This window comes from Psammomys obesus, unplaced genomic scaffold (assembly GCF_907164565.1).
Source record: "Psammomys obesus unplaced genomic scaffold, mPsaObe1.curated_primary_1811, whole genome shotgun sequence".
Taxonomy (NCBI): Eukaryota; Metazoa; Chordata; class Mammalia; order Rodentia; family Muridae; genus Psammomys; species Psammomys obesus.
The window spans coordinates 10,223,561-10,245,293 of record NW_026592732.1 but is presented as its reverse complement, the minus strand read 5'-3'; the positions used below and the strand labels follow the sequence as shown (position 1 = coordinate 10,245,293).

The window sequence follows — 21,733 nt, the reverse complement described above, 5'->3', positions numbered from 1 at the left end:
AGAGAAGAGGCGGGCTCTCGCCTGCCACCAGAAGATGTCCGCTTTTCTGATTGGTCACTGAAGACGTCCGTCAGGACGCGTTGCCCTTTCCGCGCGCGCTGAGTGTGGCGTCCCTGTGGGGTGTGAGGCCGGGATTCCTGGTGGGTTCACCCCGTGCCCGCCCCTTCCATCGGGGGCTGGGCTTCAGCTCACCTCACGCGGGCTGCTTTCGAAGCCGGAGGAGGGGCTCGAGGACGGCGGCCCGCGGTGCGCAGGCGAAACATGGCGGCGGCCTCGGTCTCCGCGGCTTCTGAGGCTCAGTTTTCGGTAAGCGGCGGCGATCGCGTGGGCTCCTGGCAGGCTTCTCTGGACCTCCGGGTGGCCTCACGCCTCAGGAGGGCCCTGGGTGTGGCGACAGCCCGCAGGGCGGCGGGTTGCCCGAGGTCGCGAGCCGCTCCGGGAGGGTGCACCTGTGTTGTGAAGCAGCAGCCCTGCCCGCCTCCTCTCATGCCTCCCTGCGTCCCCTTGGCCTCGCAGGCGGCGCTGTGGCGCGTTGCCCCGGGCTGGGGTGGGTGCACTCTCAGGCCTGCTAAAACAAAGCTCCGTCGGTCACGTGAGCCTAACGGCCTCTGAGAACAGGTAGGTGTGCAGGCCCGTTGAGTGACAGCCGCCGAGGCGTCCGTGGTCCCCGGAGTGCATTTTGGACCATGTGTGCAGTGCCTCTCAGTGACAGCCGGAGCTCGCAAGTTCCCACTTCCCGCTGCACGCCTAGGACTCAGGGTGGAAATTGCTGCTTTGGAGGAGCGATCGAGGGCATTAAACACCGGAGGGTTTAGTCACTGGCGTTTGTAAAATTGGATTGTGGAGCTCAATCTTTTGGAAAACGCTCCAGTAAGAAGAGATTAGAATTAAATGTGACAAAGTATTCCGATGTTGGACTCCAATTGACTAGAAACTCCACTCTGAAGGAGGAGCAAGGCACTGTGCTGGTTCGATAATTACTGCAGTGCATGTTTTGATACCAGAGGAGTCTGGGAGAGACTGATTGGCAGTGTTAGGGAAAATAGTTTCTTGAAGAGAGGAAGAGGTAGCTGCCCGTTGAAGGAATTGTAAGAGAATAAGGCACTGCAAGCTTTTTGAGGTACTGGCAAGACAGTAGGTACTTCAGGACACCAGAGGGTAATTTGGAATAAGCTGAGGTAATATAGAAGTAAAGTTGGGCAAGAAGAGCTAGAAAAGGGTGAATATTGAATAATGAGGGATGTCAGAAAACTACCAGGGTATTTTCATAGTAGATGAAGGAGAGACTACAGAGATTGCAAGTCACCTTCAGGAAGTCACATTTAGGGATATCAGTTTCAACTTTCCATGCCTACTAGAATTTGTGACAAAGTCAGATTATCTCAAGTTTCCCACACAGTATGGTACCTTTGCCAAGAAGTCTAGAGGAGATTAAGAAGTAATGAAGCAAGCAATTGGGAGTTCATTCACTGTAAGATCAATAAAAGGCAAAAGAAAAGCTATGAGAAGTGAGTCAGGGGATGTGTGAATTATATAGGAAACACGATTGATTAAACTTGGGAAAGGAGGGCTCTTCCTTGCCCTCAAAACTTAGAAATTGGAGAGCAATTAATGAGTACATAATGTTAGCTTGCACTGTACCCAAGGCCTTCAAGGCAATGCCACAGGGATGTGGTTAATCCTTAGTCCTAATGATAAACCCAACAGAAATCCTAAAGCCTGTTCAGTAGGAAAATATATGAATTTTGTGCACTGGCATTTTTTTTGGGTTTGTTTGTTTTTGTGTATTTGTTAGTTTTTTGAAAGGGTGTATTACAGGTGTTTGAAATAAAAAATCATATTGCTGAAAAATTGGTAAGGAGATAGTATCAAAGGCGTTAGGAAACAAAACAAGGCTGGGACCATATTATGTGGAGGTTTTATAAATTATAGTAAGAATTTTGAATTGTACTTTGTTTTGGAAAGCCATAGAAAGGTTTTGATTAGAAATAATTTGAATTGATTTTTTTTTAAAAGGATAGTTATAACTCGCAAGCTGTTTGGAAGAGCATACTTACTGAGTTTGAAAAGTAGTATTTCACAGTAATTCAAACTTAAAAAATAACTATAGGAACATCAGGGGTGTAAGGGATTCTAAGTATGTTATGGAGAAAGAACCCTGAATGATTTACAGAGAGATTGGATATGAGGTGAATGGAAATGACTCCACACAAAGATTATGTACAGAGCAATTTAGTAAATGGCATTTGTTGCAGGATATTTGATACCATTCTGAACCCTGTTTCTAGTTGTGGAGTGGCTCGGTGGCTCAGCCCTAGAATACAACTTGAACCCAAGAACTTTCTGTTTATTGTAAACAAGTACTTATGTGTGTGATATACGCCTTTAATTTAATCCACAAACTGTCTGTACACAGGATTCAATCAAGTTAATCCTAGGTCAAGAGTCAGAGCAAGAAGCCAGCTGACAGGGAGTAAACAGAAAGGAGGGACACTGAGAGAAGAGTATTTAAGACAGTGTGGAGAAGAAGAAAGGACTTTTGGGCTTTTTCCTTCTGGAACAAGAGCTGAGTAGGAATGTCAGCTGGGTGCTTTCTCTGTCTCGCTGAACTAGCAGGGTTTCACCCAAGCATCTGGCTCCTAAGTCTTAATTGGTAAAATTGAATGATTGGGATTTTTGTTTACATGGCAACATGGCAGTGCCATTTGTTTTGGTATTCTGTGAAAGGAGCAGATTTGGGAACTAACCAAGAATTTGGTTATAGTTATATTACATTTTAGGTGCCTGTTAAGACATCCAAGTAGGTAATGAGTAATCTGAGTTTGGAGTTTTAGGTTCAAATCTCAATTCAGTATTTTAAACTTGAAAGCTACTGACAAGTAAAAGTTAAGATGCCTGAGAGCAAATGAGATTTTTCAAGAGAATCCATGTAGACAAGAAAGGAACCTTGAAGACCAAATACTGGGGAACTCTGGCATTTAAAAAAAAAAGTGGCAATTAATCTAGGGAGTTTATGAGAGAGAGGAATAGGAGATTGAAGAAAAACACTGTTCCCTACACTCAGTGAGGTGTTTAGGTGAATGATTTGTGACCCACGCTTCTGAGAGTATTGAATTCAGCAATGTAGAGCAATTGGTGAGCTTGATGAGCTGTTTGTGTCATAGGACTGAGTAAAAGAGGGTTGACTTAAAGCAACCCTTGCAAAAATTCCTTTGAAAGATTATTTTACGTAAAAATTTTATAGTTGTTATTAGTGTGTACATGATGATGGGGGGTGGTGCATGTTTTAAAAATTCAAAATCAGTCTATGGTTGAGGACTCTTGGAGTTCAGGAAAAGGTTATCCTTTCATGGCACTGGAAAAGATGTCATGGGAAGAGGAATTAGAGGCACCAAGAGGGGTTTAATTTAGGAACTGAGACTTTGAGAAGTACAGACAGGCAAGTTTTATGTTTGCTGCTTGTTTTCTGTTTAGAACTAGTTGATTTTTTTGGTTCAGATGGTCACATAAATTGATTCTGCTGCTTTTGTGGAGGGCAAACTCTATAGCAAAATCACTTAGCTTATTCTGAATGTTAAATGATGAGATTCTAGCTGTTCCAGATAACCAATGAAAACACAATGTTCTCTATTAATTATGTACAAGATTAAGGTTTTGAGACAAGTCATAATGCTATATAATAATGACCATATTTTAATATTTTTAAGAATTGAAAACTTTCTGTTTTTCAAGTTACCTTCAAAACCTCATACCAATTTGCCATTACACTTTTAAAAAGATAAATGTTAGTCCCTGCATCCATATGTTAAAATGGGGAGAGGTCTCATTTGATCTTATCTGAAAGGCTGAGAAATGATAGCATGTGATTATGACTCATTTTGAGATTTGTCCCTACTTTTCCTAAGCTCGTTGCCCCCTTGTAGTTTTCACAGCAACAGTGTGTTTTGCAATTGCTCTTACAATGGATGTTTTGTTTTACTTGTAACACAAAAGTACAAATTATTATAATTATTGCTATTATTATTATTTGGTTTTATTATTATTTAGGTATTTGTATAGTTTTGTTTATTCCAGGAAGTGGTTTATTCTTTGTCTCTACACAACTATACCAATACTTTAACAATAACATTCTTTAGGAGATTGAAAAATCGTAATTTGTTGTGGCAATCTAAAAAAGCAAAATAGATATGTGAGAATTTGGCAGTCATCCTGTCTTCTACCTTAGCTCCTAACATTGCTATTATTTCCCTCTTATCTAGAGTCCAGCACTATAAATTCACCTACTACTAAAATTCCATTTAACATTTAGAGGTTTACTATGGTAAATTTGTATCATGTAAAGCATAATCCCAAATTTGCCAGATTCATGGTAGATTTGTGGCAAATGGTGTATGTAGAGAAATAGTTTCATATGAGAATATTTGATAAGCTGGAATGTGTTACAATTGTTTCCCCCTTTTGCTAACTAAATATAAATTCTTTAAGAACATGCTAATGTCTGGGGCCATGGTTCTTGTTTGTATGCTGTTCCCTGAAGCCAAGTCTATGTGGGTTGGGCTCCCTCTGGGGGCCAAGTCTGGGTCAGTGGTCTACTGCATCTGGGGGCCATCTTGATGTCTGTGCTCTGTGCTCCTTCTGGAAGCATGTCGATGTTCATGGGCCAGCCTGCGCTAAGGCCTATATTGGTTTTTGTGGTCCATGTTGCCCCCGAGGCCATGTTGTTGTCCTTGGCACAGGCTGCCTTGGAGGGGTATGATCATGTCTGTGGCCCATGCTATGACAGAGGTCCATGCTGATATCTGTGTACTGCTACTGGAGACCATGCTGATGTCCTTGGCAAATGCAGATGCCAGAGACCTTAAGGATGTTCGTGGTCTGTGTTGTTGCCAGAAACCTTATGGGAGTCCATGATCTGTGCTCCTTCTGACCGTAAATGGGAAGGAATCTGCTTTTTCAGTGAAATTGATAACTGAAGATGCAAAGTTAAGAAAGAGGGACATAGATTTCCATGACAACTTCTCCCCGCAAAAAAAAAAAAAAGTAACAGCCCAAACAGGAAGCCATTGAAGATAGAACTCTTAAAAACTGTGATAAAGATGCTGAAGTGTAGCTCTGTACAGTTGATGGCTTCTGGTGGGGGTGTGGCTGGGGAAGGACTCAGTTTTCTTTATGGGGGCTAGCCACTCAGAGTGTGACCATGCTCCAGTGAATATATGGGCAACACAAATTGGACTTAGAAGTTTTTTTGTATGTTTGCAGGGGTTGGAGGTGAGTCACAATGGTAGGGGATGGATATGGGAGAATTGGGAAGTGAAAGTGATTTTGAGTGCATGGTGTGAAATTTCCAAATAATAAAGATATTATGTTGTTTATTGATGATAGAGTAATTCAGCAATTTGTGTCTGTTTCTGATCTAAACAAAGATTTGACTTGCCTAAATGTTTGTACTGAGGTATGAGCATGATTTATTTTTACCATGTGGCTTAAATAGATAAACATTTAACCCTAAAAGTTATCTCTCTTCATAATAAATAGTGGTTGGGTTGTGTTGTAAGATCAGTGCACAGCTTTTCTATTGTCTTTTAGAGAAGCATACAGTATTATTTAATGTCTGAAAGGAAAGGTAATTTCGGTATTTTATTTTTCAGAACATCCCAGCTGAACCATCAAGATCTAACGGAAGTAGGGTTCGTCATTCTTCATCTCCGTATGTATTATATCCACCTGATAAGCCTTTCCTTAACAGTGATCTGCGACGCTCCCCAAATAAGCCCACACTTGCCTATCCAGAAAGCAACAGCAGAGGTAATCAACAAAGTAAATGCTGTTTGTTTACTTGTTAGTTAAAACAATTTTTTTACTTGTGTTTTGAAATTAGAACAGTGTAAGTTTCACCTTTATGTCTTTGAATTTATTGTGCATTTCATATTGACTGCTGCACATTATTCACCAAATAATGGAAGCTAAAATACTTTGAGTCACATATTATCAATCTGTCATCTCTAGAATCAGTCAGGAACCAAAGTTTTAGGTAGGGGCCTGAGTGGTGGCTCAGTAATTAAGAACACTAGCTGCTCTTCCAAGAGGACGTGGGTTCAATTCCCAGCATTTACATGGAAGAGCACTATAGGAATCTGATACCTTCTTCTGGTGTCATGCACATGGTGCACAGATATATATGCAGGCAAAACACCCATTACCATTAAATGAATAAATACCTCTGTAAAAAGTGAGGGTCATCTGTAGACAGCACTGACTAGACTCTGAATTACATTTTTGTAAATAAAACAGACATTGTTGAGAGTGTGTGTGTTACAGATCAGGTCCTGGGGCAGTGTGAAAGGAAGCAGATAAATATGTGATCAATGTATGTTACATACGTATATGAAAGTGTCAAAGGATAAACAAAACGAATCCTTTTTATTTTTATTTTTTACTTATTTTAAGCAAGGCATTTTAGCCCATTTCTGTTCCCACTGCTGTGTACCAGAGGCAGACATATCTCTGAGGTTCACTGAGCAGCCAATGTAGAGTTTTAGTGAACCTCAGTTGTGAAAGACCTTGGCTGAACAAACACTGTGTTACCTGAGAAATGGAAGCCAAGATTGACCTGTGACCTCCACATGCAGATTTATGCACTTGTGTGTACATACAATAAAGACTTTTAAGATGTCTGTTCTGTGCCTGTTACTGGGAATATATGAACAAATGTCTGCTTGCCGCAGAGGTACCAACCACAGACAAAAGAAATAATTCCATTAAAGACCATTTTGATGAAGCAGTAAAGTCTATTGAGCTTCCGCACATGAACATGGGCAACCTACAGGTGACTAAGAATGAGTCTTCCCTGAACTGACAGTTAATATCAACTTCTGAGGAATCTCTAGGAAAAAGGACCTTGTATAGTGTGCCTCCTGAGCTGCTTGGTAGGCTTTGTGAGCCTCCTCATTTTTTAGGAGGGAATGTTAGAACACTTTTTTAGGGTCTTCTATGCATAGCCATAGCTGCTGATTTCAGTGCATCATCCAGGGGCCATGAGGTTGACAACATTTAATGGTGTACTTGGGACTGTCTTAATGTTCTGTTGCTGTAAGAGACAGCAGGATGATGGCCACTCTTTTAAAGAAAAGCTTTAATTGGGGTTTGATTATAGTTTAAGAGTGTTTTAGTTCATTATCATGGCAGGGAGCACAGTAGCATACAGGCAGACACCGTGTTGGAAAGAGAGCTAAGAACTCTACACCCAGACCTGAAGGCAGCAAAAAGAGAGACACTGGGAAACCTGAAACCCACCCCCAATGATACACTTCCTCCAACAAGGCCACACTTATCCCAATAAGAAGTGCCATTCCCTGTTGACCAAGTATTCAAATATATGAGCCTATGGGTGCATTTTTACTCAAACTACATTCTACTTTCTGACCCCTATAAGCTTGTAGCTATAACATAATGTTGCAAAAATCCATTCAGTCCAACTTCAAAAGTACCCAAGTGTATCAGATTTTCAACATTATTTAAAAATCTTCTGAAAGTCACAGAAATGTCTTAATTATAACACTGTGTAAAATCAAAATCAAAAAGCAGATCACGTACTTCCAACATATAATGGCACAGAATATATGTTACCATTCCAATAGGGAGGAAAGGGTGTGTACTGAGGAAATACTGGATCAAAGCAAGACCAAAACCAGAAGGACAAACTCTAAATTCTACATCTCAAGTCTGATGTCAAAAATCTCTTCAGATCTTCAACTGCTTTCAGCTTTGTTGACTGTAACACACTTCTTTTTCTTTGGCTAGTTCCACATATCCTTAGCAAAATATCCCACAATTCTGGTATCTACAACAACTTGGGGTTTCCAACACAATCCCAGGCTTCACCTTGACAGCTTCATGCAGTGCTTTCTTTCTATAAGAGTTGTCGTGCTCATAAACACCTTTGACACTTGCCTGCCCTCAGCAGTTTTCCTTAGCCTCAGAGGGAGATTCCACAACCCCTTTCTTGTATTCTTGACTGTAAAGGAAGAAGTAGCACATAGCCAAAGCTGCCAAGTTCTTCTGCTTGCTGGTGCCGGAACTTGGCCCCCTGGTTCAAATACATTTTCACTAGTTTTCTGTTGTAGATGGATTCCTTCATTGCTTAAACTTTCTTTTAATTCCTCTCACAAATTGGAAGCTTAGGTAGGTGAGGTCTTGACCTGCGGTCATAACTCCCTTTATTCCATTTAGCATCCAGCTTTTTACTCTTTTTATCTCTTGAGCATTGGACTTAGTTTTATTACATTTCCTGGAGCTCCTTTTCTCTTTATGCTATACATTTTGTATTTTTTTCTTGTCAGCTTGCTCCTTTTCATTATAGATTCGCATAAGTATGACCACTAATAACCAAGCCACACAGTTAATAGATTGCCTTTGAAATCTCCCCAAAGCCATTAATCCAATATTCTTTAATTTTGCCTCAGGCAGATTTTTTTGGACAAGGTTAGAAAGCAGCCACATTCTTTACCAAAATATCACAAGAATGGTCTCTAGGCCACTTACTGATATTCTTTTCTGAAATCTCTTGAGAGGGGGCCATCATAACCTATACTGCTCTCAGCACTGCTGTCTTCCACACTCCTACTAGTAGGGACCATTAAGCCCCACTTAAAGTGTTCCACTGCTTTTCTAATCCAAAGTCCACAAGCAGCGTAGTCAGCTTTGTCACAGCAATACCAACTACAGTTTTAGTGTTCTGTTCTGTCAAGAGACATCATGAACACCCATAATTCTTACAAATGAAAATGGGGCTTGTTTATGGTTTCAGTGGTTTAAGACTATTGTTATCGTGGCAGGGAGCATGGTGGGATGTAGCTAGATCTGGTTCTGGAGAAGTATCTTTGAGTTCTACATCTCAGCAGGGAGAGAGAGACACTGGGCCTGGCTTGGTCTTCCGATTGAAACCTCAGAGTCCACCCCAGTGACATTTCCTCCAACAAGGCCTTATCTACCCCAACAAGTAGTGTTAGTCCCTGTTGACCAAATATTCAAATATAAGCCTATTGGGGTCATTCGTATTTAAAGCACCATAGGTCAGTTGTGAATTGAAGCATAATTAGCCAAGAGAGTTTTGTTTTGTTTTTATTTTTTTTTCCATATTTTTTATTTTTCTTTTTTTTCATTTTTATTATTTTATTGTTTTGTTTTTAACTTATGAAATAATGGTTGGTTGTTTTTTTTTTAATGATTTGCTACTTGACTTGACTTGCATCAGTCTTCTAAAATTTTCTTTTCAGAACTAGGCTCTATGGCTCATACATATAACTCAGCCCTTGGAAGGCTAAGGCAGACAATTGCTGTGACTTTGAAGTTATCCGGGCATACAAATCTCTTTTTTTGATGAACTTCTCTGTATGCATTGTTGACTTGGGTGTGCATTTTCTATTTGGCAGCCATATTTTCTGCTCTTAAGAATCTTCAAGATAAGATTCGACGCCTAGAACTGGAAAGGATTCAGGCAGAAGAAAGTGTGAAAACCTTGTCTAGGGAAACAAGTGAATATAAAAAAGTATTGGATGAACAGATACAAGAGAGAGAAAATTCAAAGAATGAAGAATCAAAACACAATCAAGGTTTGTTAATTATGAAAGAAACTAAAATCTATCCAAATATTGTACATTATTTTAGAATTCCACATTGGTATTTTGTAGTGGTCACTGTCTTTAGCGACTACAGAATTACATCATAATCAGGTGATTGTGATGAGCATGTGACATCACTGCTTATTGGTAGTGTGTGTCATATTTCAATCGCAGAAGAAAGAACATAATATCTTCCAGAGAGGTTTCTAGGAGTACTGAAAGGGAAGAGACTGGCAGTTTGTTTTGTAGTATTCTTACATACTGAGCAAGCACTCTACCACGAACCTTAGCTCTGGACCAGTTCCTGTTTACAAGCTGTTGGGACAAGCCTATGTGTTAGCTAATTACTACTTTTTTGTATGTATTTATTTTAGAACTGACATCCCAGTTGTTAGCTGCAGAAAATAAATGTAATCTTTTAGAAAAACAATTGGAATACATGAGAAATATGATAAAGCATGCCGAAATGGAGAGGACATCTGTCTTAGAAAAGCAGGTATGACATCTCCCAATTGAAATCAAGCAAGAATGGAGACAGATAATGGAAGACCTCAGAGAGGCCTGATGGCACCATTGTTTTAACTCCATGCTGGAATTTCTTAGGTGCAGTGTGGTAGATGGCGGTTTGATCGCTTTTATTTATTATGATTGTTGTACTTCTTAGACTTGTGCTTAAAATTTGAAAAACAATCTTTCATGTTAATGTCTTGGAGTCCGAATTATCAAATATGTAAAATAACCCTATGTACCTCTGAAATCCACTGATCTTAGTAAAATTCCATGCAGTTAAAAAATACTTTATAATTAACTTGCTTATTGAAACAGGGTTTTGTATAGCCTTTGTGGGTTCATTTATGTTGTCCAGGAATGATCTGGACCATCTGATCTTCTGGACTCCATCTCCAAAGTGTTGAGATTACAGGCACACACCACTATGCCTGGTGTATGTGGTACCACTGTGGATCACCCCTTCTGGTGCTAGGCAAGCACTCTACCAAATGAGCTATATGCCAAGCTACTACACTTGTTAAAATTTATATCAGTGTCCAGTATAGATTTTAAATATCCTTTTCATATGAACAATTTAACATGCTTAGATGCTAGATAATCTCCAGTTGTAAAAGAGAAATACCATTTTCTAGCCCCTGTCAACTTTTGGTCCCAGTTTGAGAAATGATACTTAAATGCAGTTATATACAGTGTTTGGAAAGATGTGCCAGTGATTAATCTCAGGTTACCCATCTCTTGACTGTGTGATTGCTTGGATTGTTTGTTAGTATTCATAGCTCTCTTATAATTCCCCATTGTCATGGACATGTGAAGAAATGGCAGTGTGGCATACTCAGGTGCTTAGTGTTGGACTTTTCCAAATATATCCATCTAGTATATTTGCCCATTTATTTTGATTTGTTTATTCATTCCTTAAATATATAGGCAATCTTTCCAAATGAGACCCTAGGTTTGGAGGGAGAAAGTATATTTTGCTTTCAAAGAAAATAAATACTTAATGAGTTCCCATAGTTATTAACAGGTTACTTAATAGGATCAGACTGACTGGAAGTATTTGTGTATTTATGTACTCTGTGTCTCTACTAAATTTATTCTAGGGTGTAAGGATATTTTCATTAATATGAAACCACATACCAGGAAAATACTGTAATTAAGATTAATATTCCAATATTCCAAGGCTGGTGAGATGGCTTAGTGGATAAAGGCATTCGCAGTCCCAGAAAAGCCAAGCTTGGTCCCTGGGACCCACATGGCAAAAGAGGGAACCAGCTCTTTTGTGATGTCCTCTGACCTCCAAAGGCATGTGAGACTCAAAGATTACTATACCACTTAGGTCTTCTCTTAGTGTTCGATTCCTAGAATCCATTTTCATTCCCAGTAGCTCTGTGAAAGGACAGGCAAATTACAGGTAGTATGATACTGGATTATTTGCAGTGTTTTTAACTTTTTTATTATCATACTGTATTTTGATGCTGTTTCTCAGGTTTCCTTAGAAAGAGAACGGCAACAAGATCAAACCCATGTTCAGAGCCAGCTGGAAAAACTGGATCTTCTTGAACAGGAGTACAACAAGCTCACCACAATGCAGGCCCTTGCAGAAGTCCGTGAACATGACTTTTACTCACGTAGAATGCTGTGGTTGTCACTAGTTTTCTCATAAACGTGTATATTTATAATGTAAAGGTCTTGTACATTAAAGAAAATATTCATTTTTAAGTTTATTAAAACTGCATTTCTTTAAAAAGAAAAGATAATTTAAAAAAATGTTGGCATTTTGCAATCTTGGTAGTTGGACATGAGATAGTTCTTTTTGAAAACTGAAAGGTGAAATGTTTTTGATACTTAAAACTGGCAGCATGTAATTTTTTTTAACTAATTTTACTTTTGTTTTCCTTGGGAGATATTGTAAAGATCTAGATTTATCTTTATGTAGTCTTTACCTTTATACAAAGCTGTGTTCTTTGGCCATAGACATTTTTTTCCCCATAATTTGGCCATTTAACTCAAAGCTACCTCACTAATGACTATTAGTTGATCTATTAGGATACTCTTGGGAGAATGTCATTGATATTATCTAGGCCTGGTCCAATACTCACATGAACTAATATGCCTTGACTATCCTTAAAACTCTACAAAAAGATAACTTTTTTGACGTTGTTATCACTAGAAAAAAATGCAAGAGTTGGAGTCAAAACTCCGTGAAGAAGAACAGGAAAGGAAGCGTATGCAGGCTCAGGCAGCAGAGGTGAGTGGAAAAATAAACAGTTAAACACCGTGTTCTAATGGTTACTATTTACACATGCGCATGCCAGCTTCCTATATTGACCTCAGAGATAGCTTAGTATTGGAAATTAGGAATGTAATTTTGCAAAGTAAAATTTGAGCAGTTCTTTGGATGTTTCAAGTTACAGAGTCTGGATCAGTAGTTGAAAAATCCATGAGGTTGGAGCTAGAGAGATGGTGCAGAGTATTAGAGCATTTGGTTGTCCTTGCAGTGGACCTGACTTGGATTCTCAGCAACCCACATGGTGGCTCACAATCATCTACAACTCTGGTTCTATAGAGGCTGACACTCTTCCAGCGCCTGTGCACCAGGCACATGTACATACATAAATGTAGGCATAATATCCATACATGTAAAATATAAAAAGCACTTGTGGGGTAAAAACATGTCAGACAGAGAAGTGTTTGTGTAGAGCATAGGTGTGATAAGCTACTACCAGATCATTGAGTATCCAGTGTACATGTGTGTCTTGGGTTGGAGTTACAATTGAGTGGAACAACTGCCTAGCCTTCATAAGACACTTGGTTCAGTCCTCAGTGCTGCAACAACAAAGCTGCCACTTTTCCTTGAAACTATTAAGATACCAGGACACACATTTTTTATTTTTATTTTATATACATTGGTGTTTTGACTGCATGCATATCTGTGTGAGGGTGCTGTATCCCCTGGAACTGGAGTTACAGTTGTGAGCTGCCATATGGGTGCTGGGATTTGAACCCGAGTCCTCTGAAAGAGCAGTTGGTGCTCTTAACTTCTGAGCCATCTCTCCAGCCCAGGACAGTTGCCTACTCTAGTAGAAGAATGAACTCTCTCCTAGTTTTGAATTTTATACCATGCAGTGGCCAGCCACCTGGTGGTAGAACTTCTAGATTCAAAGCATATGTTTATGTATTCCAGCCAAAACTGCATTATATAAGACACAGTGACAATAATAAAGTCCTGTTTAGGCTCTGTAAGATAAAGTTTTATATTTTAAATAGAGACTTTCATCTGATTATTTACTTGCATATTTCCCAGATCATCTTTTCCAACTTCTTTAAGATTATGCTAGTGCATGACTTTTATTATAGTAACCAGGAAGCAGGTCCTGGTCTCAGAAGTTATCAGTGGAGACTTTGTAGTATAGTCTGGTGCATCGTGTCTAGTGCCCTGCATTCTCAGGTGTCATTGCAGGAATACATTACGGTATCTTTCTTCTAGTAATTCTTTGAATCATTGATTAAAACTGATAGGATTTGTAGATCTACTCTTTCTCTGTGTTTGTTGCATTAAATGGCCACTTAACCATTTTTGATTAAGGGAATTTGTTCTGATGTTAGGGAAAACTATTTTACTGTGTCTCTGCTCCTCACATGTAAAATTGAGGGTTAGTGTATAGTCCTTGTATGCTAAGTAGAAATTTTCACAAATTCACTGATTGATGAATTATTATCAGTTTGAGCTCTGATGGCGAACACTATGGTAGTGGAAGGCCGGTGTTGAGGGAGATGCTTTTCTATTTCTTGCTGGTTCTGGTTTATATACTTGAACAGATTATTTAACCATTCAGAGCCTGGGTTTTTTAGTGCTAAAGAACTCACATAAGAAATGATAAGAGAAGCACTTTAAAACCCAGGCACACATATAAGATGTCAGCTAGAAAAATAGAGGCATGAGCCAAAGTCAAAAAGTAGCTCTTAAATGGTTCCCCTGTTTCTGTTCACACTTGCTGACATTGTAAATATTCCAGAGGGATGCTTGCTTGTGGAGTTATGTCTAGTATAAAGTATTTCTCAGTATGGTCAAGGGTGTCATGTTCTGAGGGTGGAGAGCCCAAGACTGTGTCCTCAGAGTGCATGATGGGGAGGGTGTGTTCTTAGTATTACTTGCATTTCATTCACTACTTCTGCTGTTTCTTAAAAGTCAGTCATAACTTCTGGGGAACTTTTCCTCACATAGAAATTTTAAACTTTTTAGGGAAGAAATCTGGTTTTTGGGATTTTTACCAAATTCAGACTATTTTTGGTATATAGAGAGGCAAAAAATAATCACGTTTATAGATTTTTGGAGAGTGTGGCTGTTGAAAGCTAGTTCAGAGAAATTTGCAGCTTCCCCCCCCCCCAAGATTTATGTTTTATGTATAAGGGGGTACTGCCTACTTGTCTGTATGTGTGCCACATGCATGCAGTGCTTGCAGAGATCACAACAGGGTGCTGGATCCTTGAACATGGGGTTAGATGATTAAAAGCTGCCATGTGGGCAGGTGCTGAGAACAGGGCCTCTGGTAGCAGCAGCCAAAACGTGCTCTTAATGCCTGAGCCATTTCTCCACCACAGACAGTGCAACTTAGAAAAACAAAAAACGATTGTAGAATTTTTACCATAAGTGTAACATTTGCTGAAATAATTTTTGCCAATTTTGAGTTTAAAAAGGAAGAAGTGTATTTTGCTCTTGAGCTGCTCTTAGTCTGGTTTTAGGGTAATCATGTTTTTTACAGCATGATGTCCGTTTGGAGCTACATGCATTCCATTTAATTCCTGAGTAACCACCAGTAGTGAAACCGTGCTTCCAGGGAAGACGTGAACAACTGTAGCTCAGCAGTGCACACAAATGAGAGACTAAAGACATACTGTACAGCCATGCTTTTTTTCATTGAGATGATGTATTTTATAGACTTTTTTATATATCTCAAATGTGAATTAAAGCTTTTATTTTACAGTATTGACTTTGTGCTAATTTTTTTTTTCTAGTTGCAGACTGGTCTAGAAGTTAATAGACTTATTTTTGAAGATAACACAACTTCATATATTCCAACCAGCAATAGAAGAATTAAAAGAAAAAAGTCTAAACCACCAGAAAAGGTATGAAAACTGAAATCAGTCAAAGTACCAATTTTATTTAGAAAACAAAAGCCCTATGGTATTAAAACCTTGGAACAGTAAGTCTCGTTTACTCTTAGTTTCTATACTCAAAAGTGAAGTAAAATTTACTCAGGAGTTCTTACCCTGGTTGTGAGGCCCTATATGAAAGCATTGGTAACTACAGAAGAACATAAAAATACTAGGAATATTCAGCCTGTGTTCAAATACTTGGTGAATACTGTTCCTGTAATTCTGACATGTTTTCTTAGTGCTGACCATCACTCTTAGCCTTCAAGTAATACTAGGTTGCTTAACACTATATGATCCCAATATAAACAAATGGTGTAGTGTGAATGTAAAATGTCCCCTATTAAGTCAGCGGAAAGCAGTCCTAGAGGTTTTTATTCTGGCCCACCTCCTGTCTTCTGTCTCTACTTCCTGACTGTTGGTGCAGTGTGATGAATACCCACCCACCCCCAGGCTACTACTGCCATGCTTTTCCATGATGGGTTGTTAGCCTATAGTTTGGTTCAAGTAAACCCCTCCTTAAGTAGCTTCGGGAAGCCTTGATTCTGCTTGGTCACAGCAGCAGAAGAAGTGACTGGTACAGCAAGGTAGTCGGCAGTTCACAGTGAGTTGGAATGCTAGGTTAGTTCACCAAAATAAAATAAAATAAAATGGTTTTCTTTTTCTCCATCAGAGAAGTTCTAGAAACTATTTTGGTGTACAGCCACATTACAGATTGTGCTTAGGCGATATGCCTTTTGTTGCAGGAAAGGTGAGTTGTAGCTATTGATTTTTCTGTTTAAATTATTTCAGTGTCTTTTGCTTTTTTCTTTTTAAGTTTATGATCCCATACACTTTAAGTGTATGGGTGTTTTGACTATCTGTGTGTCTGTGTACCATCTCTGTTTAGTGTTCAGAGGCCAGAAAAGTGTGTTGGATACCCTGGGACTAGTGTTACAGCTTACAGTGTAAGCTGCCATGTGGGTGCTGGTAATTGAACCTGGAATTCCACTGGAAAAGCAGCCAATGTTCTTAACTGCTAAGCCATCTCTCTGGCCTATTTCAGTCTTTAGAACACATTTTGGGGGATATAAGCAAGCTTTGAACTGGAATCGGGAGTACATGTTTCCTCCTAACTCTCTGTATAAACTTCTGTAAGTATGGTTGTAATGTTATTTTTTTATACAAACTTTTGTTTTTTATTTTAAAGTGTTTATTACAAACTTTGTTTTCAGAATGAAGAAATGGGGAGTGGGGTGCACTGATGGCCCCCGTACATGAGAAGGTCAGGGTACAACTTGAAGGGAGTTTTCTCTTTCCACAATGGGTTCTGGAAATAGAATTTAGGTCACCACACTTGTTGAAGTTGCTTTATGTATTTAGGAAATGTTATTCCAAAAGTTTAAGAAAACAAAATTCCTTAGCTGACCTTCTCTGTGGGTTTTGAAGAACCTGTTTATAAATTACTTATTGTTATAGAGCCATTCTTATGTAATAGGTAATAAAAATGAAACACTAGAAAAGATTATAAGCCCAAATTTTTCATTACATTATGAAATGCAACAGTAACAAAACTTTTCATGACTTGTTCATTACATATTAAAGTATACACATCAGCCATTACACTCTCTCTGCGTAAATAAGTGACTGCTAAGTAGTGATTATTCTGATTGTCATTAGCCACTTTTACATTCCTTGGGTCACTCCATTTGGGTTTAGCTGTAGGATTCTTTTCCCAATGCAACTAATCAGGACAAGCTTAGGCAACATTTTTAAGCAACAAGCACATTAGGTCTTAAGTTCTTCCCCCAAGTCTGCATTTTAAACAAGCTGTCTGCTGGTGGCTTATGGAGTTAAAGACAAGCCCAGCTAACAATTGAGATTATTTTCTATCGGAAACAAGTTCATGAAAGCTACCGGGTTTTATTCTTTATGTTGTGGCAGATATAGATATACTTCAGTACTTCCTACTATTTAAAGAAACCTGAGCATGGTGCATACCTGTAATCCCAACCCAAGAGGCTAAGGCAGGAAGCATGCAAACGAGAGAGACAGAGAAAGAGAACTATAATAGTGGAGACCACATGCCAGGTGGTGGTAGTGCACACCTTTAATCCTAGCATTTAGGAGGCAGAGGCAGGCATCTCCAGGTTCAAAGTCACCTTGTTCTACATAGTGATTTCCAGGACAGTCAGGGCTACACAGAGAAAACCCTGTCTTGAAAAACAACAAAATGTTTTTAAAATGTGCACTGAGTCTAGAATAGTGTTTCTCAACCTGTGGGTCATGACTCCTATGCCAGTCAAAAAGGGTTGCAGCATTAGGAAAGTTGAGAATCCCTGCTCTAGGCTCTGGAAGAACAGTTGAATATGTAGAATAGATATGCAGGCACATAGAGTATATTGTGATAAACACAATGATAGACAGATACAGAAATTGCCAATAGGCAAAGTGAAGCTGATAATCACCCAGGCCTTTAGAAATATGGTTATATTTGATCTAGGCTTTAAGGCATCATGAAAAACAAACAAACAAACAAAAAGTCATGTGCAAATAGTTTGCTCACAGAATAAGTCAAGGGACCATAGAAGGTAAAGCAGGAAGTGCAGGCTGTGCCCCACAGTTAGAGAGCTGTTTTCTCCATCCTAGAGTTTGACTGCTTGAGGGCCTATCACAGGATTTCAGGTAGAGTAATGATAAGGGTAATGATAGCCAGGAACAAGAAGCTGAGGCAAGGCCATTTGAGCTGTTTGGTTTTGGTGGTGTTAAGTGGTGTTGAATCCCACTTATTGGGCACACGGTGAACAATTTCTGGCCCTCTTGCCTCTACCTCCCAAGTGCTGGAATTACAGGTGATCACCACCATACCCAGTTTATATAACGCTAGGGACAAAAGAAGGGCCTCATAATTGTCACTTAAGCACCTGCCAGCTGAGCTGCAACCCCAGAAGGCTGTTCTTTATTAACTAAAGAGGTAGGTACATCAACCAAGTGTGTAATGGTGGATGGGTGGCTACTAATTTGCCACACTATAGTAATTTATGCCTTAGGCTTTGGAGGGGCAAAGTAAGGCTTTACTCTTACCTAGATTAAGAAATAGAAAATGGGAATAGAGGGTACTGCTTGCTTGACTTTCCTTTCTCTTTAGTCCACCAGTCCCAGTCATGCTGTGGTAGCCAATGTTCAGCATGTATTGCATCTGATGAAGCACCACAGTAAAGCTTTGTGCAATGACCGAGTTGTTAACACTATTCCCCTGGCAAAGCAAGCCTGTTCACGAAGTATTAAGACTAAGAAGTCAGTGATGCCTCCATCCAGCACGGTTAATGAAGAACTGTCAGAAGTCTTACAGACTTTACAGGATGAATTTGGGCAGATGAGCTTGTGAGTTTTGAGTTCTTGAATTTAAAGTTACATTTGGTTCTAAAATTTCATTTTTAGCTGCTTGAATTTATTAAGCCTAATTTTGTTAACAAATGTTACACTAGCCCACTGGCTGGAAGTTAAATAAACATAACTATCTGGCTAAACCCCCCTTTCTAATTGTGTTAGATGCCGACTGCCAAAGCTTAGGTAAGAGCTTGATATCATTGAGGGTTAGCCAAATGTAACTGACGAGTTGGAACAGTGTTTGAAAACTGGTGTCCTGTAAAATTTGCTTTATATGTAATACTGACAGAGGGAGCAGAAAGTAGATAAAAGGATGAACCAAACCTGTCTGGAATTAAGAATACTTGAATATATCTTCATTTTGTAAACATTTATTTTATTCATGTGTGTATCGTGTGTTCAAGTGCCCACGGAGGCCAGAGGGCATCAGAGCCTCTGGAGCTGGAGTCATAGCTGGTTGTGAGCCACCTACGTATCGCATGCTTGCTGGGAACTAAATTCAGATTCCCTGGGAGAGCAGCATTTTGTTAAAAAGCAAAATGGGTCATGTTTTAAAGAGTGCTGAGCCCCATGCTGAGATCTAAAGGACATAACGTTAAAAATGGGAAGTTTAAAGTAGTCCCATTGTGTTTTCCATGCAGCGATCACCAGCAGCTTGCTAAACTCATCCAGGAGTCACCAACTGTGGAACTAAAAGACAACTTAGAGTGTGAACTGGAGGCTTTAGTGGGAAGAATGGAAGCAAAGGCCAACCAGATAACTAAAGTGCGAAAATACCAAGCACAGGTAGCTCCTCCCTTCACTTGTCTGTCATGATTCACTTGTCCCCTTTCATATATGTTGATGACACTGTCTTTACCTGTCTAAGCTGTTCCTGTGAATTGTTTTTAAAAAAGTCTGTGTTAAGTGGTTTACTTAAAGAAGTTCTGAGATTTCATTCAAGTCTTTACTGAATGTATTTAATATCCTTAGCTTTATAAACACACTGAACTGGTTGAGTTTGACTAAATTGTCTAACATACAGTTAGAACTTGTTGGTTTCCAAAATAGTAAATATGTGAAAAAGTAGTACATTTGCTCATACTAAGTAATGACTCAAAGGTTTACTCACATTAAATAAACCCACTCAGGGCGCTTATCAAGAGCAACACACCATGTATTTGAGATTACTGTGAAACAGAGCAAGGACAAAGGAGGAGTCCAACTCCTGGGCTGACAATAATTTGGAGTTTGGAGGAGAAGTAGATTTTAGAAGTTAAAATATCAAGCTACCAGATGCTGCATGATATGGAAGAATTGTTTCACTGATACAATACCAAGTATCTGAGAATGTCATCCTATTTAATTTCCATAAACCCCCTGTGAAGTGGGTGGTTCCCATTTTATAGGCGAAGAAACTGGGACCTTATTTCTAAGATATGGCCCTATTCTCAGTGGAATGAAATAAGTAGCTTGCCCAAAGAAATCCAGGCTATGGTTAATGGTGAAGCTATACTTCATCTTTCTCCTCTAGGAAAATATCGCAGTATTAGTTTAATAAATATTCTTACGTACCTGGTTGTGTATCTTCACACACTTAAGTACTGAATCGTAAATGATTTAAGATTTCTGCACTTTATGTGCCCACCTAGAATCTATCATTTGAGTGTTAAAGGAAGATTATTTAAGTTATTGGTGCACTGAAGAGGTTGAGGCAAGAGAATCAAGAGTTTATGACTGTATGTATAGCAAGACTCTGTATCAAAAACAAAGTACCTGAGCTAAAAGAAAATGTTTTTATTGAATTCACTTTTTCTTCTGCCTTGATTATTTGGATAGCTGGAGAAACAAAACATAAATAAGCAGAAGAAGGAATTAAAAGTTAACAAAAAGACTCTTGATGAAGAAGGAAATAGCAGCAGTCGTTCACCTGGAGTCACAAAGACCACAAGTAAGAAGGATTTTGCCAAACAGAGACCTGGAGAAAAAAGCAAGAAAAATCTTCAGTTACTGAAGGACATGCAAACCATACAGAATTCATTGCAGAGCAATAATCCGTGTTGGGACTACTGATACCAGGTCATAAATAATGTACCTTACCGGATAATGACAATAGACTTTTCCAGGTTTCATGTTTGCTAATGTTGCCATTACTAGCAGGTGGTAAGGGGCCCAATTTTCATTACACAATCTCTTGTGTTATAGCACAACTAAATGGAAATGGAGTTTTACAGGCTGAGAAGCTGCAGTGTTTCTTTGAATTTGCTGTATTCATATACTGCATTTTGTAAACAAATGATGAGCTTTTTTTACTTTGTGGGTGTGTTTTTAAGTAGGTGTAGATATATATATATATAAATTGGGTTTGAAAATTCAGAATATGGGGCGGTCTCCATAGTCAGTGCTTAAAAAGTCTTGTTTCTAAATCTTCCCATAGCATGAAGTGCCCACTATTTTTCCTTCTCCATATGACCATTAAATGTACTATCTTCAACTGCTGATAGAGACTTTCTGTATTTAAATATTTATATATTTAAGAGGACTTTGTTTTGCTTTTTGGTGTTTCAGATGTTCATCAGTATTGAATTCACTGTTAAACACCCAAACATTTTAAGTCAGTTACCCATGAAATATGTAACAATTTCTTTATAAAACCATAAACAGTTGTTAATGAACTTTTGCAATAAAGACTTAGGAGAAGGGAGATGTTGTAAAGTGTACGCATTTGCAGATTTTAGACAATCCCTATCTGTAATCATGTTATTCATTGAAGCACTGGTTTTTAATCTTGACTCTTAGAAAACCCCATGCTTTTTTAGCACATAGTATAACAGTAGAATGTGAAGAGAACACACAGCTATCATTATGTCAATTTAAATTATAATTTTGAATAGATGGACATGTTAAACTTCATAAATTTGGTACTTGAAATAAATAAAGCAATTTTTAAATTTAACAGTCAGCTGACAAAAGCTTTATTTGTTGTACAATCCCAAATGTGCATTATTAGTATCCTGATTGAGAAACAAGAGTACTCAATGCATGTCTGTTATTCTTGTGCTTAGAGACCTAAGCCCAATGTGACTGAACGGTTTAGACAGGCT

The 21,733-nt window shown here is 38.9% G+C and overlaps 2 protein-coding genes across 4 annotated transcripts in view; one reads left to right on the top strand and one right to left on the bottom strand.

Moving 5' to 3' along the window:
- The first annotated feature begins 71 nt into the window (after window positions 1–71).
- Window positions 72–21,585, top strand: Cep57 (centrosomal protein 57). 2 transcript variants are annotated; one of them, XM_055615419.1, is made up of 11 exons: window positions 72–306; window positions 5,649–5,805; window positions 9,432–9,611; window positions 9,995–10,116; window positions 11,614–11,730; window positions 12,298–12,375; window positions 15,144–15,254; window positions 15,955–16,032; window positions 18,409–18,644; window positions 19,292–19,436; window positions 20,469–21,585. In XM_055615419.1, the coding sequence occupies exons 1-11, from the start codon at window positions 262–264 to the stop codon at window positions 20,700–20,702; spliced, it is 1,503 nt and encodes a 500-aa protein (XP_055471394.1). In that variant the 5' UTR covers window positions 72–261; the 3' UTR covers window positions 20,703–21,585. The 2 variants fall into 2 exon arrangements, with proteins under 2 accessions (XP_055471394.1, XP_055471395.1); XM_055615420.1 differs by lacking the exon at window positions 72–306 and having other exon boundaries at window positions 5,654–5,707.
- Mtmr2 (myotubularin related protein 2) overlaps window positions 20,412–21,733 on the bottom strand; it is a 54,477-nt gene continuing 53,155 nt past the window's right edge. For both annotated transcript variants that reach the window (XR_008721061.1, XM_055615417.1), the window contains one exon: window positions 20,412–20,607. The gene's annotated coding sequence lies outside the window, so the exon portion shown is untranslated. The remainder of the gene's footprint in view (window positions 20,608–21,733) is intronic.